At 39.5% G+C, this 20,385-nt stretch overlaps 1 protein-coding gene across 1 annotated transcript in view; it reads left to right on the top strand.

The window, feature by feature from the left end:
- The window catches only part of vegfc (vascular endothelial growth factor C), a 68,595-nt gene extending 54,056 nt beyond the window's left edge, over nt 1-14,539 (top strand). Inside the window, exons 5-7 of the mRNA XM_022757226.1 lie at nt 431-573; nt 10,373-10,697; nt 13,983-14,539. Of these exons, the coding sequence (XP_022612947.1) occupies nt 431-573; nt 10,373-10,697; nt 13,983-14,091 (577 nt within the window). The 3' untranslated portion in view covers nt 14,092-14,539. The remainder of the gene's footprint in view (nt 1-430; nt 574-10,372; nt 10,698-13,982) is intronic.
- The last annotated feature ends 5,846 nt before the right edge of the window (nt 14,540-20,385 follow it).

The following is a 20,385-nucleotide window of genomic DNA, read 5'->3' as shown; positions in this document are numbered from 1 at the left end:
ATGTTTGAAAAAAATTTGATCTACACTTTCTGTTTATTTCATGTGTATTTTCAAGTCTATCACATTCACATCCACATCGTGACTCTGGTTTTTTTGAATAACGATTTACATATAATTGTGTCCCTTTTTATGTGGTTGAAAGTCGGGTCCACCATACTAAAGACATGTATCCAGATAGGGTTGTGCTACTGTGCATCATGGCTGCCTGGAAATTCAATGAGTTTGTAATAGTTATTTCAACTTAAACTTTTTATCTTAAATGCATAATGTCATTGGTACATAGCAATATAATATGCAGGTAGGAAGTACTATCTATAAAATCTATACAATATCTAATAAACTACAGTGGGACTTCTGTGTCATTTTCAGTCAGGAAAGCACCTGTGGGGTGTCAGGGTCAACTGTCTCATGAAATCTGTCTCTCTTGAAGGTGTCCGGTAGCCAACAGGACGTGTCCTCCTGGTCAGGCTTGGAGCAGCAGACTATGCTGGTGTGTCAGCATGGCCGCCATCATGCACCACAACACTCCTCCACCACCGCTGCCCCCTCCACGGCCCTCCCAACAGCACCTTGGTGAGTGTTTACACATTTGCACACAAAGAGGTTTATCTTGTATCTCTGGTTCATTTTTTTCAGAAAACACTACAGAGGAAACTGTGTTTGCTTATTTTTTCTGCAGCAGCTCAGAAAAGAAAAATAGGAAGAGACAATTATAGCTGCTGTTAGGCAAACATAGCAGGGAAATTACCCTTCACTGCCAACAATGTCAAGATTGCAGTAATGAGCAGTTTAAATGGCAAAGCTGTTAGAGGGTGTGTGTGGTCGTGTTCTTAATACCTAATGTGAAACCTAAATAGATGCAATTCATGAGGGACAGAGGAAAACAGCATTTGATGTGGAAACGATGCAAAGCTGCTCTTTGTATAGCACTGACTGCATTCTTTAAATCCAACCTGCTGGTTAAAGATTGGCTGCAATCTTCAACCAGCACTCTCCTCTGAAGTAATGTACACATGAGAGAAAAATTAAAGCTCCATATAGTCTAAAGGTAGATGAGGTCTAGGTTTTATATTAATACTGTGAAAGTACCAAAGCCTCAGTGCACAGAGAAATGCACACAGCCTGTATTCAGAAACTGAGCCTTAAAACCAGCCGTCAGGACTTCTGGAGCAAAGCAGTCACAACTCTCAGCCACGCCCCAAGCCCCACCTGGACCCACCATCCCACCTTGCAGGATTTGGTTTCTCTGAGTGTTTTTCTGAAATCTGTTATATTTTTATTAGATCACTCAGAAAACAGTCAGCCAATCAGAAGAGAGGAGGCTCACCGACCTATTGTTACTAGAGCTCCAGAGAGAAGCCTGAGAGAAGAGATGTAAAACTACATTGAGATGGTTTTTGGTTCTTAAAACCACAAATATATCTTCTTATGGATCAACACTTCAAATAAAACGCAGAAGAAGAAGAAAATATGGAGCTTTAAGACACGTGGACAAATGCACTGCTGTCTTTCAGTACCATTATGGACACTGATAATTAAACTAAATAATGCTTTTGTCTGCTGATTGTTTCCTTAACACCAACTTCAAGATCTGCAATATTGAAGTTCTTCATTTTATTCTTGGGTGACATTTCTAAGTGAAACATACCCTCAGTGGAGCCAATATGCAGAAAGTGGGGTGGTGTTGATTATGCAAATTTGCGCAGTTAAGAGAGTTTAGTGATTTCTACTTGGAACAGTCAAACAAACTGACTTGGCAGAAAAAAGTTTAGGGTCATTAGAGGTTTAGAGGTTTAGGGTCATATAATGACAACTGCATAAGGTCTGTTTATGCTATTGACCCATAAAGCTCTCTTATTAATCCCTGTTCAGAAGTGCTTTGAATTTGATGCTATGATTTAACCTTAAATCAGACATATTGTCAAGCTTCTATATCTGAATAAAATTGACAGAAACCTGCCAAGTAGTTTGCTAACTAGTATGTTTTCTATTAGCACGCATCAACAAATTTAAATTATATGTAGAGAAGCTGAGGTTACCCTGCTCTACCTGGAGCTGAGAGAGGAACAGCTGATCACCTGTTGTCTCTGATCTCAACCAGTTTTACTGTCACAGTAAATTGTGGTTCCTCTGATGCTAGAAAAGCCAATACTGCAGATCAACCAGTACAAACAAATATCTGCCAATAAATATAGCTGATCAGTGCTGCATGATGACGTGTCGCCGAGGCCTGCAGTGAGCACACACATACCAAAACACTGAAACAAACACACACTGTTAGTGGAGCCCATCTTTCTCTGTGTTGGTATTTGTGACAGGAGAATGTTCATGTGCTCAACAAAGAGTATTTATGACTGCAGTGTGTTTGTTGAGAGTCTGTATGTGTGTGTTTGTGAGTTTCTGTGTGTGTGTTTGGCTATGATAACACTCTGAACTCAGTGTAAACAAATGACAAGCAGAAGAATGTGGAGACCCTGGAGTAGCAGATTCCACAGATACTCACGCACACAAATACACTCGTATGAATGAAAGGCGCAAAACAAATGGCCAGTAAAAGATAATGGAGGAGATTTTTTTGGTGTTGAATTTTATTTCAAAACCAAATTCAGAAGGAGTAGGTGATTTGGTTAAATTACAATGGCTATGAGGAAATTATGTGTTTCTCAAAAACTAATGACTGTGCCCTTTGACCTTTCCTCCATATCAGCATTAGGCCTAAATCTCCACCTGGACAAAATCTCATGATCAGATTGTACATTCATGTTGATGAACCCTTTCCTTATCAGATACATGAGCTTTCCACTAGCTCTGCTTATACAGTACATGACGACTACTTTAATGTTATCTCCCCCTAACTTTATTTATAAAGCACTTTTTTAGCTATTTTATACGGTATAATGTATTATAATACATCCATGTGCACTTGTTGTTCGGTGCTTTTTACTTAAAAAGTCACAAAGCATTGAACAAGTGTGTCCCGGCCGGGTTCATCACTTTTTAGTGTCCCCTGGAAACATTTCTGTTGCGTATTTTCGAGTATTTGCAGCTCATGTGTTGTCAGACTGATGAAGATGTTTCTGAACCTGTTTGTGTTTTGTCTACTTGCATGCAGGGCGTTGAGCTTTCAGGGCCACTGAATGAGAAATATACTGCTCCATACTTACACTGACACATCAACTTATCTCCACGGACAAAGGATTAAGTTTCAATTTCTTAAACATGATTTTGAAATTTCTGCAATGTGAAAAAGTGATGTGATGGTTAAGGAACTACATTTAGTTAAAATATGTTAAGCTAATGTACCTGTTCATCTACACTCTCCAAGTTCTACATCCTTTCCTTTAACCCTTACCTTCCCTTTTCATTCTGGGGAATCTTAGCTCCCACATTCATTTCGTTTTGTTAAATAAATGAATGACATTGAAGGAAATCCCCCACATTTGCAGACATGTTGTAAGGACAGATGTCTTGATCAATCTGTCACATGATTGACCTGTGGACTGACTAAAGCCCTCTGAATCCATTGTGCCACTTTTAATCGCAACAACATACACACTTCTCATGATGGAGAGGGACCCAGAAGTCAACAGTCAAAACTTAGGACATTAAACAGAAATTTGGCAAGTAGGTTTGACAAACCATGGCAGGAGTCCAGTAGAACAGATCTGAATATTAGGAAATATTACACAAATAATTCCTTGTGGCAGAGCTCCCCCAAAACATGTGTTGATGTGCCTGAAAAGGCTACAAATAACATTGCCATAAAGAGTAAGGAATAGCGAGTTACAGATGAAGATGGATGATCACGTCGTTGTGAAAAAAATATGAGTATTATACACAGTGTTATACACACAAAACTTCAGCCAGAAAGTTAATAGGGGATGAGGGAGATACAGTCAGGAACAAAAAGCTTTGACCCCTGACTGACTGTCCACAGACTGCACTAAGCCCTCTGCTCTGTGTTCTAAGGGGCCAGAGTTACTTACTCCCTATTACAGCAACATTTTTGTCTGGCAATTTAGCGCATTGTGCATTAGATAGAGTGCACACTTAAAGAAAGAAAATGTATCCAGGGGCAACATGTAACATGTCGGGCCTGAGTCACTCTTTACCACACAGACCTGTAAATAGGACATCATTCACATAGAGGAAAAGTCACAAGGACAATGTTGGGACCCACAGGAAGAGGGACAGGGACACCACTTCTCCCCTGGAGGACAAAGATCCAGATCCAAAATGTCTGGAGTGATTCACTAGGAGAGAGAGAGATGTCCCAGAATGGTCCATGTCCCAGCACAGAGAGGCCTCGGTGTTGAAAAGAGATGTCAAGAAAACAGAGGCAGAGGAGGAGGAGAGGGAGATAAAGACAGTCAGAGAGAGAGAGAGAGAGAGAGAGAGAGAGTGAGAGAGAGATGATTGATTGATTAAATTGTGGGGTGGGGGAAGGGTGAACCTTTTTCAGCTTATGAAGGGGGGCATGCCAGAAAAAAAACACTTGACAGTGTTCCAATTAAGACTACAATACAACCGAGACTACTTCCTGTAACTTTTCTTCACTGAAAAAATAAAACGTAGGATCAACTTACAAAAATTGAAGTAATTGATCACATGAAATATTTGACATTGCCTCAATGTAAAGTATTTATTCAGTTTAACCTGTATTTTTAACTTGATGCAAACTATTTTCTGAAAGTGAAGCAAACCAAATATTTCATGTTGTCCTAAACATAGTAAGCTTTATTGACTTAATATAAATAATCCATTCAGTTTAACCTTAAATGTTTAACTCCATTCAAACCATTTTTAAGATTGCAGCAAACTCATTATTTTACATTGTCTCAAAAGGTTTTGACTCATTCATTTACAACCACGACTCCAGCGTTTATATAGTATCTGTTTACACCTTCACAATAATCCAGCTTTTAGCCGAGCTGATTTTCGAAAGTATGATTTGCAGCTTCTTTTAAAAGATGACAGTGTAGCTGTAAAACCCTAATCAGCATAAACAGACTATTTTCTGGCTATGGTGAGATAAATATTCAAGAGTTGGTTAATACAGCTGTTTACATTTTAGGCAGGCTATTACTTAGTGGTATGATGACCTAATAACAATACAGGCTGAATATGAACATGACTGTTGAAAATAATCACATTCCTTCTTTCATATCAAAATGTATTTGCAGTGAGAAGTTTTTCCTTTCCTGCTCGCCATCCAATCAAGAAAAAAAAGTAAATCTATTTTTACACAAATCTCCAGATGTCAAAAGCTCATCTCCACATTTCATATGTAAACTTTTAGAATTTGAATATTGCAATATTTAAACCTAGAAACCAAACTTAACCAGCAGTAATTTAATCCAAAAAATAAATTCTCATAATTGTATTAAAATTTAGGCCCAACGTTTTTTAGTATTTCCTGGATGTAAATTGTAAGACATTTTTCACATGGATTAAACAGCGCTTGCACTACGTCTGAGTGACTAGAGTGTCTGAGGTGTTTTGCAAACATATCTCTTCCATCTGAAAAAGTGCAGGCCATCTCTCCAATATGCTTTCAGTGCTTGGCTTCTTATGCCCTATGTCTTGTCTCCGGTATCCCATCTTTTCTTTACTGTTTGTCGGGGTATCTTTTCTGTAGTTCTGCCAAAATGCAGAACTACAGAAAATTTGCAAGGATGGAAAATGGTTGACCTTGGCTCGTCTATGTCTCTTCAGATTCTGTCCTGGGTGGGCCTCCTCTTGAGACTTGGGTTTCGAAGAATTCACACTGCTTTAAGTAGAGTCTGGTAGTTGGCGATTTTTCCCTTGAGCCTTTGTTTCCATCCATAGGTCTCATTGAAAGACCCTGGTTCTCTCAGGCAGGGGTGCTTCCTTGTCAGTGCCTCATCGCTGAAGTCTGTAAGGTATGCTTTATATGGGGGCGGTGGGGGTATTGTGTCATCTGAATGTGCAGATACTGAGGAAGAGCCTTCACTATCCAGTCCAACTGAAGGGGTGCTACTCATTACTGGATCAACTGGGTACATAAAAAGAGTTGTAGAATCATGGTCTAATTCTAACTTTAACAAACTTCAACAAATATTTCACTGGATAGTGAAGACTCTTCCTCAGTATCTGCACATTCAGATGACACAATATTAGATATAGCCTAAGTTTTACAGTGTTTTTTTGCCTCAGTGCTGGCTACAGCCAGAGCCAGAGGCATATTGTTTTCAGGTTGTCCTTATGTACGTATGTAAATGTTTTTTTTTTTTTTTCTTTGCACAAGCCATTTTGTTCGCATGTACTGTGCATGTCTATGACGTGCACACTTACCAGACGGCACCTCTTCCTAGTAGGCGCCATCATCAATAAGCATTTGCTACAGTCCTCACAGCTATTGTTGCAGATAACATTAAGTTAGAAAAACACACAGCCCACAGCAGGTGTGCGCAAGTTGGCTTAGTTAACGTCCCTTTAGGTATACAGTTTGAATTATGAATGCTCGGCTATCAAGCGTGATTACTGAAATTATGGCCAGCACCAAGGACAGATATACTAGCCCTATACTAACGTTAATGGTATGCAGAGTATAGTTTTTAGTCTTAGTTATTCAGGATAGTCCACAGACTTCACTATAGACAGCTTAAATTACTTTTGTTGTTGTGACATTGTATTTTGGTCAGAATCAAAGACACTGTGAAACTCAAAAACTTCAGTGAAAAGCAAAGATAGAAAAATTGCAATGAACAAATGACAGAAATAACAAGAGTATGACCCAGGTGTAAATCAAGACATATACCATGACTCTTTACTGGAAACCAGTTCAAAACAACAGCCGTTGAGTCTGCCTGTCCAGAGAAAGCCATGCTTGTTCATTATTTTGTGTTTTATTAGATGTTTTTTTAATCCTTACTGAAAGTGTTATTTTGTATAAAGAAGTTAAAGGTTTTACTGCAAACTGTTTCCCACCAGAAACAATGAATGGGAGCTTACCAAAAACAATAACAATTTTCCTTAACATAGCTTCCTGATAGCTTCCGGTATGGAGTAACTTGGAGTTACCACAAATCACTTAGTTTCCACAGAGGTAACATTTCTCACCCCAGTAGTAACTAGCGTTTGTGTGGTTGTTTATGTATGTATATGTGTGTGTGTGTGTGTGTGTGTGTGTGTCCAAAGCAGTGACCTTTGCCAGTGACTGTCATGCTGAATCAAAAGCATGATTGTGAGCTAACCCACAATGCATCAGCACTATGTGACCCTGCATAATTATAGCCCTTGTTTTTCTTTAGAGCATGATTGTACAAAATATGACATGGCATTCAAATCCTTTAAGATTATCATAATCCTGCACAAGCTGCACAATACCCATATTCAAGACTTCTTTGTATTAACTTTGGTTATAATTTTAATCGTTTAACTTAAACACAAACATATTTGCTGTTGTGACATGGACACTTCAAAGTTTCCAAATAAAATGTTCTGTGGTGTCCACGGCCTCTTAGATGATGGGCCTGGTGGACTGTAACAGAGCAGAGATGGAGGGGTGGGAGCTCCTGATCTTATGTTAGCCTTAGCCTGATGTTCAGAACTTGTGTATATTAGCTTTAGGCCCAATCCCATTTCTCATTTTTACACCTACTCCTTCCCCTACCCCTTGCCCCTTGGAACTGAGTTACAAGGGCTAGTGGTTGAAATCTCCCCCTACGAAATGGGACACACCTTTAAGAACGCGATACGTCATCAGTAGTCTCCGATGGCTTTTACAAAAGCAGACGCAACGTGTTTTTGCCAGAGATTCAAGATGCCGTCAAAATGTGAAAATCATGGGCAAACGCGATTCTTTCACAACTTCAATTTCACGCATCAATCGGTAAATTGAAAAAGAAAAAAAAAAACACTGGTATAATACCAGGCTATTATTAGCGATGCTGTGTAGGCAGCCCTGACAGTCCGCATTGATATGGGAGAGCAAACTCACTGCTGGACATCAGTTAAATTTAGGATGTCATATGGTGGGAATGCCAATGCAAATGCCAAAATGCGGGATTATCATGCACAAATCAGTAATAAAATTGTAACATTAACTACATTAGCTACAGAGACATCAGCATACTACTAGTGATTTTTTTTTGTGGCTTTTATGAAGCATGGAACCATAATTAATTGAAACAACATTAAACTAAGACAATACAATGTTTGTCGTAATCTTTAAATCTTTCTTAACAGAGGAAATTACATTTGTGAGTTTCCTTGGTCGCTTGGGCCGGTTCCTCAGCTCCTTTGATGAAAATCTAGTTTTTAACCTTGTCAACACCAATATGGTGTTATTTATATAAGACAAAATAACCAGTCAACACCATGACTGAGTGTTTCCACCTTGAACTAAAAACAGATTCAGACAGCCAGGGTTTCATATATCACAAACCTAAGGAACCAATCCTGTCAACTTGTGGGGACGGGGGCTGGGGCTGAATTAACATGAAAACTTATCGTGAGTTTGCATTTGCACAGCCACTAACACCGTGTCATCCACTGCCAGTTACAAGCTAAATAACAACATAAACAAATAAAAGATGCTAACTACGCTAACCGTTCTGATACGTCTGCTAGTCTCTGGTTCTGGTCTCAGACTCCTCATCTGAGTCTGGGTCTGACTGAGGCTCAAACATGTGGCTGAGTCTCTCTGATGTTTCCTCCTCTAACCATCTTGATACTCTCTGCTCTCTCACCTGTCCACCTGGAGACAGCAGGTGGTGGGCGGGGCACAAGGCCTGATCCAGATTTCTCAATGAGGAAGTAAGAGGAGATGAGCTTCAGACCCAGTTTTCCATTTTTTTTCACTTTTTATGTGGGAAAACCTTATTAAACAAAATATATATCATGGCAGAGGATTTTTTACAGAGTTTAAAACATGTCTGGAGAGGAACTTCAAATAATGTTATTTGTTGTCTCAATTTATAATTTTGTTCCCCCAAAACGACAATTTAATCAGTAATACAAATTGTGGATAGTTGGGTCAATTTAAGAGAAGCTGCTAGAGTTTTGGCATTAATATTTCATCAATATTTAATGCAATAAATGTAACGCAGTTAACAGGTACAGAAATATATGTCTTCAAGTAGTTGCCTTCATATTGCATATCAACACTGGATGCTAAAATAGCATAACATATTTATCACTCTCTTTTGTGCTCGTCCCCTTGACTCTTGTTTGGATCCTCTGTTGTATTCATTTGTTTTGGACGTGGATATTCTTCTGATGATGGCAATGAAAAGCATTGTGTTCTATCTGACATGCCTTAAACCACCAGTGTTGCAGATATCACCCAGGGCAGACATAAACTATTTGAAATAGCAAACACAAAAGTAATTTCAGTTTGCAAGTTACTAATATGTCATTTCAGGACATATTATTACCTTGAGGGAGACATTTATCAAACGTTTTCACCACTGAGACTTCAAGAGTTTGTTGTCATGGAAAATAAAGTTCCATAAAGTCTGTGTAAGCACATACTGCTACGCTGGAGAAGACACCAGCATTTTGTCTTTGTTATCTCTGTTTGTTCATCTGTAGAAACACAAACACACACACAGATTGAACAGTCTCAACATCCATTTGCCAGACATTCTGTTGCTCTCTCCTCCTTAATTTTTTAGCTAGAGGATGATTTGCCAGTGTTGAAAGAGAACCATCTGTGCTATCCCTGAGGAAACAGAGAGCACCACTACTCTATTCCAGGAATGTCTGAATTTCATAGTTTATCAGTGATCTCAAACAACTGCCACGCACACTGTTTTTATATGTAGTTGTGTAACATTTTCAGTAATAGCCAACATTTACAACTGTGTTTTGCATAGGGTATCAGTTTGTTTCCTTAAAACCTACAGCAGCAAATGACCACATCAGTAACCCTGTTTCTAAGTTTAGTGAGATTATTCTTACTATACTGTACATGTGGTGCATATTTAAAGACATGTTTTTATAGTTTTTGATAGAGTATGTGTAGCTCAAGTCATATACTTTAGTGACATCTGCAATTGCTTCTTGAAAGTGTAACCACATATCTCTAATGCTGTTTGGATATTTGTTTCACTCTTTAGAAATCCTGTACAAAATTGTATGTTTAAAGAATTTATTCTTGGGTTTATTGATAACATATTGTCATTTATCCACACACCAAACCATACCAAAAAACCCACTGTAGGATTTGTCATCTTATTGACAAAGTGAATTTATCTTCAAAGAAACTGACTCATTCTGGGGAACTCCAACTCCACTCACACTTTCTATCGGTATACAATCTCTGTCTTCAGCCAATGACCTCCTGCCCAGACTCCTTTAAATAACAACTCACACCTGTGTGCGTCTCTCTCCTTCCATTCTACAGACATATTTTCATCAGATGTGTGTGGCCCGGGTAAGGAACTGGATGTGGAAACCTGTCAGTGTGTGTGTCGTCGCGGGGATCAAACTCAAGACTGTGGCCCGAACCGACATCTCGACCGTAATACCTGCCAGTGTGTTTGCAACATCCCGCCTGCTCCCTCCTGCCCACTTAACCACGTCTTCAGCAAAGAGACCTGTCAGTGCACGTGTATCAAGACGTGTCCGAGGCACCAGCCCCTCAATAAAACAAAGTGTTCCTGTGAATGTAATGAGTCGCCCAATAAGTGTTTCCTGAAAGGACGGAGGTTCCATCAAGCTACATGCAGGTAAGGAGGGATGTGGGGCGTTCAGTACCATCCAGTGTTTGGTGATTAAAACAACACTTTTAGCAGGAGAGAACTTAGCGCTTAAAGACAGAGAAGCTTTGCCTTAAGCTTGGGACAGACCTGGAGACTAGCTGAAACCTACAAAGACTCGACAAACTGCACATAAAGAATAAGGTGGTACAATTAATGTATTCATCATAATGACAGAAGGACATGAGCGCAAGTGTAGTGCAAACATGAGAGTCTAATCATGAGAGTTTAATTTCTAAAGGATGGTGATGTGCTTTTCTGTTGTCCATCTATCCATCCATCCATCCATCCACCCATCCATGCATTATCCATCCATCTACCATCAATCCATCCATCCATCCATCCATCTAATGCTGGGGTAATGAGCAATGCTTGGTAATGATTTCTGTGATAAATCTTCCATAGTAACATCAATATTCTTTTAATTAAATTTACCCTTAAAACCAAAATCCATTATCCTTTTCATTGGTAACTGCAGCATACACTGTATCAGCCTTTATAACTGTGACAGAAACAAAACTGGTAGATTAATAGTGTTTCATGGCCATTTAAAGAATATATAAATCTATAGAAAACCAAAATAATATTACTACACACAAAGTTGCTTTCTCATTCTTCATTGCTGTATTTAATACAGTATTGTCATATGTTATGTGAAGTGTGCTGGCATAGAATTATTATCTTATTTATGCACAAGTTTGTGTAATGAATGATCAAATCAGCAAAAAGATTTCTATGTCACTGTGATGTGAAGGAATTTGGCAGCTAAAGTTCTACTTGTATTTCAGTGCTTCAATGGTTGCATCATCACCCTGTGCTAACCCACAAGTTCGTACAGACACACACACACACACACACACACGCTTGTAATGTTAGTGGCTGTGTGTAGTCAGAGGAAAGCACTGGTCCAGCAGTGGTAGGTGGTTGTTGCAGTGAACCTGGTGTGTAATACAAGACCTCAGTTTGCTAATGACTTCTCCTAGCTGTCACTTAACTATTTCCTTTCCCTGCACAGGAGGAAACACACACACATACACACATCCATCCATCTTGTCCAGTCTTGACCTTTCGTGACCCTGTTTGAGAGTGATTTATGAGTATAACATAGCAGTAGGAATCTAGTGTCTGGGATCCGGCACTCGTGTTAGTGTGTATGTTTGAAATAGACCACGTGTGTCTGTTTGAGTCTGACTCTGTGTATTTCATCATGGGTTCATAGATATTCATAAATATTCTGTCGTCCACCATGTGACATACCGTGCAGCCAGAAAAGCGGTGGCAATTACAGGTGTTGATGAGGTGTGTAAGTGCTACTTAAAATGGGAATGAATCCCTCCAACACTTCATGTGTTCGTGGGAATTTCATGGATCCGCTGCTTGTGTAATCCTTCGAAGAGGTGACAATCAGGCCTCGATTGTGGGCTGGGATTAACGAGATATGAGCTATTGAAGGCCTGAATACTAATGTCCAGGAATTTCCTTATACAATTTCATTATTGTTAGGTTAAAAAATTCTCTAAAACAGGATTATGCCACTCTTGTGTCAGGAAACAAAAAGAAGAAGAAGAAGGGAAGCTAAACATTTGTTCAGCTTTGACGAACTGTTCTGATGAAAGCTCTGGTGCTTCAGACAAGGGCTGTAAATCACCAAGTAGTTCTGAAGGCTGTAGTTTTTACTGCCATGAAATCTAAACCGTAGTTCTTACCTTTGACCCTTGGAACACACAAGAAAGTAGTTACTGTTGGTGAGGCAGCAGAGGTTCTCAATCATTGCAGCAGTGTTTGGCTTTACAGAAAATCTGCAGACCACATCAGACAGCCGTGCAGGTAGACTGTTAAGTGACCAAATTAAAATAGAAGATGATATGTGAGTAAGTGGTATTTATGCACAGCGGTAAGGAATCTGTTAGGGGACTTTGTAAGCAGGTTTATGGTTGACTGCTGTCTATAAAAAACCTTTGCAGTCAATATTTCTACAATAAATGTGCAATCAAACAAATGATGGTTTGTAATCAAAGGATGAGGGGTTTCCTTCACTAACAGCACAAGATGTAATTTGTGACAGAAAGGTAATAAAAGCCAAGCATCACCACCAGAATCCAAACACATGACAGGAACATATATTTTTTCATTGATATCATTGTTCATTTTCTGAAATGATTTTCCTGTGAAGTCCTTGCTGTCTGTCCTAGCACACTTTGGCTGTGAGGCAGAAAATATCCTGGACAGACAACACACGTTACAATGATGTGAATATATTTCCAAATGTACCTCAATATACTGTAAAGTACCTCGATCTCAGAACTCAAGTCAGATTGTGCTTTTAAATACAGTATAGTGGATTTCAGTTCTTCAAGTGGCCAGCGACATGACTCTGATGTTGCTCTATGTCGGCTGGATGAGTAAATAGGCAACTGTTTGCTGTTTGCAACTGTTAGCTGGAGTTTTTCTCCCAAGTGAAACAAAATGAATAGATAAAAAACAATAGGGCAATGCAGTGATAAGGTCTGAAACAACTGTTTCCATTCAGCACTAGTTATTTCCACCTGTCTAGCAGCCTGAGGATTCATGCTCCCCAGAGGATGATTTGACTATTTTGGTGATACTCTATATTTTGTCAGTCTCCACCATCACATTTCTTCCACTTTCTCCTTCATAACACTTTGATCCATGAATAAGGTCTCTAGGACACTTATGGTCAGAAGTCCTCAGAATAATCTAATGGCAATGTCTGCTGGTCAGTTCACCACATTAAGCAGAGATGAGTATCTCAGAACCTATGAGATGGAAAGCCATGAAATTTGAATAGACATTGATTGTCCTTGGAGGATGAAGTGTAGTCCAATCCATTAGCTCTAACTTTAGCATTACTCTTACGACCATACATCAACTTTGCAAACAAGATATCAAACGATCTAGCTGTCTGTTTCTAAAAGGCATGTTGCTACAGCATGTACTGAGCACATTCATGTTTCTTGGGTAATAAATCCAACTATCTTATTGTATCTCTGACCCTGTAAAAAGGTCTTCTATACATACATGGAGTCATGGTGATTATAACGTTGACTGCAACTTGCAGGCCCACGCTAGCCCATATACTCATATGAGTAAGAATGAACTCATTTCAAACATAAACCAATAAGGCGTTTCATCAATTTGCCAGTCCAGACCAATATGTTTGACCTACTTTAGAAACTGCTGTTATGTTGTTAGTTTTGAAGCTAAATCCTGTGTTTTTTCTCTTTTTCATTGCAGTTGTCTCAGGCCTCCCTGTGAGGTCAGGAGGCGAAGGTGTGAACCAGGTTTCTCCTTTAGTGAGGAAGTGTGTCGCTGCGTACCCTCGCACTGGAGACGGCTGGACTAACTGCTGGCTAATGAGATGCTAACATGATGCTAACGAGCATATAACAAACTTATTAAGTAGAATTCATCGCCCATCCCCTGTAGACTTGCGGGTCACGAGTATCCCAATCAGCTCTGATGGCAGCTAAGTGTGCGGACCCTGATGAACGCGGGAACCTTAGTGATTTGAGTGCAGGTATGGGAAACTCTGGTGATTTGAAGGCGGGAAATGCACTGACTTGGCTTTGAGGACATTTTAATAAGAGCACGACTGATTAGAGCCCAGGAACGAAGGAAGGACTAAAAGAGAGTCAACACTCGACACTTGTTTTATAATATTGTCTAAATAATTTGTCTTAAAATATTTGGGGGGTTTTGTATTAATTATGTCTCCGTATTCTTTATATTAATTATATAATTTATTAAATGTTATTTTTCAACCTCTGTTTATTGCAATTTCAATCTTTTCCAAGAAAATACACTGTGATCAGTATTTTTGTATCATGTAAAGTATATGTGTAAAATAAAGTATACTGGATGTTGAATATTGTTAACTTAGTTTGTCATCCACTCTGTTCTGGTGTCTGTTGCCCTGAGGTTTTTCTGCTCTTAATCCACTTCAGCATCAGAAATAAACACTCCGTTGAATAATAAATTTTGGGTAAATTCTTAAGGTAAAAAGGTAAAAAAGTTGTGTTGCTCATAGTGTGAGGTCTAGATTTTTTACTTTTAGAAAGTCCCTTGGTCTCCCTCTATTGATTTCAATTTATTTTATATTTGTGAAACAGAGTTAAACCCAGACAAGTTGAATGTTTATACCTGTGAGTTACAGTGGAATATACCGCGTAAGAGAACACTTTGATTAAGGAAGGCAACTGTGATATGAGCTGAGGATTAAACTCTCTCTGTGTTTGTGTTTCTCAGGCCTATCTGATGTTTAAAGGAGGTATTTGTAACTTTTGCTAATGCTACATAGTTAGCTGTAGCATTAACAGCTGCCTGCCAAGAGCTTCAGCCATCGTTGTATTACAAGCCAAGAGGTTATAATATATACATAGGTTACCCTCTGAGCAGCTACTTCTTCAGGGCAGAATGGATGCTACAGAGACGAGGCTGTGGCTATCTGGTTAGCATGCAAACTTAAGTAGAAGAAAAGAAGTAATGGAAATAGAAGTAACATTGGTATTGCTTTCCACCAATGGAGACAGCTCTTAGCGAGTAAAGGTATGAAGTTGAGTTGCTGAATTTGTTTAAGAAATGAGGTTATAAATTCTCCATCTCAGCTGAAGAAACGTTTTTATTTTAGTGTGGGCAATAAATCACTTGTCGATGTCAATGCACAAAGCATGTGGAAGAGTAGTTCCTTTAAGTAAGGTAACTGGCTCCAGTCATCACCACTCACTGCTGCGCATGTGCTGGTCTTCCCCGTTCTGAAGGGACCAAAACCCAACCTGGGACCCAAGTTGGACTGGACTGCTGTGATATTCAGGTCTGTTTGTCAATTTGTCCAAAACCCATGTGGATCCAAATGGAACTCAACATACACATACGCGGTATCAGCTCTGATCATGTGGTACGTCACAATCAGCACAGAGAAAACTGTGAGGCGAGGGGAAGATCGAGAACTTTACAGTTCATTTCTTAGTTTTCAGTACTGTCTGGTTTAATTTTATACTTTAATATAGGCCTAGGTTATATATTCTTTGATTCTCAGAGAGTAAACGTGTTTTGTAGGCTCTTGAACTCATGGTCGGGGACGAAAGGCTGAGGTGATTACCGGGGCTGAGACAGACGAGCAGGTCAAAGGCAGGCAGAGTCGGCAACAGGAGATCAGTCCGGACAAAAGTGCTGGAAAGACTTGCATGACGCGAAGAACAATCTGGCAATGAGTGTCAGGAGGTGGCTGCTTATATCCAGGGTTGATTACTGATGAGGAGCAGGTGTGGAAGGTGGGAGACATTACTGGGTGCAGGTGAATGGGAAAAGCAGGCAGGAGACCAGAATGGATTGTGACAGGAAAATCAGTAATCTACAAGATTTCTGCTGTTTTTGGAATTTGATTCACAGCTATTAAACATGTATGTCCTTTGTCAAGGTGTTGATCAGCTGGCTTCAGAATGTTTCGGTGTTGGTGCAGGATGTGTGAGGTGAAATACTCTGTGAAGCATAAAAACAAGTTTTGGTTCCTATGACTTTACATTCATTCGTAGGACATCATGCTCATCATTATTTTCACTGTGGCTGCTTGTAAATTGATCAAATTAATCCATGGATCATCATGCTGCTGTCAGGGTCTGTTCGGGTCAACTGTATTTTGGATCAGGGTCTCATTATCCTTGAATCTGTTCGGAGTGGGTCTGGTTGAGCATGGGTCCCCCTCAAATTGGGACTCTCTTAATTAATTTGGTAATTAATTGAGGCATGTGAGGTTCAGATGTGTTTGTCACAGGTCTGTTTTGGATCCGGTTTAAAGACCTCTACATGCTACAGCTTTAATGTAAAAAAGAGTTGGCTGTCCCTAAAGAAAGATTTTGGAGACAAAAATGTATTCTCTTTTTTGCCAAAGGTTAGAGAAGAAGGTCGATAGCCTACAACCCTGTGCATGAAATATGTAGCAAGAGCCAGCAGCCAGTTATATTAGCTTAGAATAAAGACTAGAAAATGGGAAACAATGTGTGTGTGAGCAATGAGCAGCAGCTCTGTGGATGGAAACTGAGACACGTCAGAGGAGAATGGACAGTCTAGTTGAAGCTGACAGAAAGACTGCGGTCACTCAGATAACCACTCTCACAACTGTGCTGAGCAGAGAAGCTTCAGAGTGAACAACACGTCCAACCTACAACAGCAGAAAACCACGTCAGGTTCCACTTCCTGTCACCGAGACCAGAAACCTGAGGCTGCAGTGGACACAGATTCAGCAACACTGGACAGTTGAGACCTGGTCTGATGGATCTGGATTTGTGCTGAGGCAGCAGTTGGTCGGGTCAGAGTCTGAATCCATGGACCAACCTACCTCGTGTCAACAGGCTGGTGGTGGTGGTGTGATGGAGTGGGGAACGTGTTCTTCTTAATACCAACCAATCATGGTCTGAAAGTCTCAATCTATCTGAGTATTGTTGCTGACCATGTTCATCCTTCATGGCCACAGTTCACCATCTTCTAATGGCTCCTTCCAGCAGGATCATGCTCCATGTCACAAACTGGTTTCATCAACATGACAGTGAGTTCACTGAACTTCAGTGACCCCCCCAGTCTCCAGACCTGAATCCAGTAGAACGCCTCTGGGATGTGGTAGAACAGGAGATTGGCAGCTTGAATGTGCAGCTGAACAAATGTGTAGAAATGATGTGATGCAGTCATGTCAATGTTGAGCAGAGTCTAAGAGGAAAGTTCCAACATCTGGTGGATCCATAAGAAACTGAGGAACAACCCAGTGTCAGTGTGGTGTTCCTAATAAAGTGCTCAGTGAGTTGAAATGTGGGTTTTGCAGCATGTACAGAAACCTCAAATTGTCTCGTGCTCTCTCTCTCTCTTCCTCACACATACACACACAGACACACACACATTAGCTGGTCTGACATGAGAGGTGATGGTGTTTCAACAACTAACATTCTACATCTGGAGTGGATTAAAAAGTATATCAACCTCTGGAGCAGCATGTTCCCTGTACACACACACACACATGCATGCACACACACACACACACGCACACAGTCTCTCAAAATACAATATAAACAACATGCGTGTGTGCCTGAATGAATTGCTCCAGGTGCAGTAGTGCTGAGGTTATTGTGTGAGTGTGTGTGTCTTTGTACTGTTGATTCTTAAGTTCAGGCAAATTATGGTAACAATATAAAATCTCTTTGTTCACTGTCTAATAACTTTCAGGACCCTCTATCTTACACCCCACACAGAGTGAAATGCAAGTGTCTTTACTAGTTTCAGACCAAGGCAGTTAATATTTCCATCCAGCACCCATGATGTTAAAATATCAAATGCACTTGTGTGCATCTAGTGTTGTTTTTGGCGGCCTGTTTTAATTTTAGTTTTAGTCTAGTCTTTGTGTCAAGCTGTCAGTTTAGTTTTTATTAGTTTTGGTCATGTTCATACTCTTTTTAGTCTAGTCAAGTTTTAGTCGACTAAAAGTCTGAGCATTTTAGTCTTATTTTAGTCAGAATCATCCATGACTATTTTAGTCTAGTTTTAGTCGACGAAAACTGATGACATTTTAGTCTAGTTTTAGTCAATGAAAATTTTATTTTAGTCTCTTTCTAGTAATGCAATTCTATTTAACCCAGTATAGTATAAGTACCTAGTAGTATAGACAAAACCAAAATTTTCTTTTAGCCAAACCCATTTCACAGTTCAAACAAGGTTATCTTATTATTATATTATTGTGACGCTCTGATTTGAATTTACAACATATTTATTTTACCAACCAAACATGTTAGTACACACACATAAATTTAAATTAAATAAATAAATAAAATAGCATCACATGACAATGCAAAAAAAAACCTGAATACATTCAAGTTCAACAAAGAGAAACAAGGTGCTTCAATGCCCGAGCTACAATAATATAATAAAAAGTGCAAATAACGTGTGTCTGTCTTGTATTGCTTGTAAACTGAAGACAGATTTTGCATCATAAAAACCATTAAAAGATATTACACTACAAATGGTTTGGACCTTAGAGAGATATAATGGGATGGGAAGCACTGACTGCATACAGTGGAATTCATTGACAGAAAACAGACAGTACTGAATTATGCCAACTACTGAACCAAATAACCAGCAGTCTCAACAGCAACTATATGAACTGTAACCTCCTGGTGTTATTTTAAAACTAGTTGTTACACACACGCCTGCGAGTGGGGATTGAGGAAGTGATGTCGCATGCGTCAGCGCAGTGCGACCTGATGAAGTGAGACACAGGAAACAGAAATACTGCAAAATAATAATAACTCGACTAAACGAGTCGAAATGACGTTATAACATTTCGTCTCGTCTCCTTTTAGTCAACGAAAATGAAGAGACATTTTAGCAGAGCTTTTATTTTGTAAACCACATTCAGTCTCGTTTTTATTCGTCAAAAATATTGCATTATATATTTAATTATAGTTATTGTCACATGACCAGCATTTACGTTGCGTCTCGTCTCATTTTCGTCACGTGATAAAGGTTCGTTGACGAAGATATTTAGTCATAATTTTCGTTGACGAAAGCAATACTATGTGCATCTGAGCACCCATGGGTGTGTTGGTCTTAAAATGAGGTGTGGTCAGGCACAATGTTGGTGCATTGTTATCTTGAGGCAGTGAAACGTAGTAGTAGTAGAAATATGATACATAGGCAGGTGCACAACACACACACATTCTGCCTGTTACGCACAAGCAGAGTGAGCAGAAGATAATGAGCTTAGATGTTGAGATAAGTCAGTTGAACATTAGAAGGCCTTAGAAGGTCGGAGCTTCTTTGTGACATGTTGTGTGTTGTATAAAGTTGTCATGTGTCATGGATATCTCTTGCACGAGGCTCTGCAGAGAAGCGTTCTTTCTTACTACCTGGTAAATCCTCCACAGTGTTTTCTATTCATCACCTAGAATAAATGTGTCCACAGTCTCATAAAGACCCAAAGATTTATTCACACTTCTCATCATATAAACATAACAGTTGTCTAATGTTGTGATTTGTGCTGTTACTTCACTGTAGAGCTGTGAGCAGAGTGTTGATTCCCTCAGACCTTCTTTGCCCCTCACAGTCACAGAGCTGCTGCCTGTGTCAGGTCTGGACTCACTGGTCAGGACTGGACTCACTGGTCAGTCACAATATGTGACTGACAATCACAACCACAACCACAACATGTAATTGACCGCAAATAGAATCTAACTCTGTATGAAACACTGTGCTGTTATAACAGCAATCCGCAAAGGTGCAAGTGTGCTTCTAAAGGGAATGGGAGACAGCACTGAGATTGGTTTATTGGATGTTACACCCAAAACACTCCTGTGAATAATTAAGGTATATAAGATATGAACATGCCATAAATTATGAGATTTGGACTACAGCCCTGAGTCTGTGATGTAAGACATGTTCAAAAAAATAATAAAAAAAAATATATTATTTTTTAAGCTGAGAAGTGGCTTGTTATATTTTTCCCTGTTGATACATTAATAAGTTTCTTTAACAAGTTACATCTTTTTACCAGTGTCTATTTATTTGTCAGTAGGTAGTATACAAAGAGTAGTGAACCAATTTGCACTGAACTTGGTGGAGGGATGAAACTTGGATCAAGGAAGAAGCCATTCAATTTTGG

Source organism: Seriola dumerili, unplaced genomic scaffold (genome assembly GCF_002260705.1).
Source record: "Seriola dumerili isolate Sdu_G_001 unplaced genomic scaffold, Sdu_1.0 BDQW01000267.1, whole genome shotgun sequence".
Classification (NCBI taxonomy): domain Eukaryota; kingdom Metazoa; phylum Chordata; class Actinopteri; order Carangiformes; family Carangidae; genus Seriola; species Seriola dumerili.
Note: the sequence above shows the minus strand (reverse complement) of the source record. Positions and strands in the feature narration are given on the sequence as shown.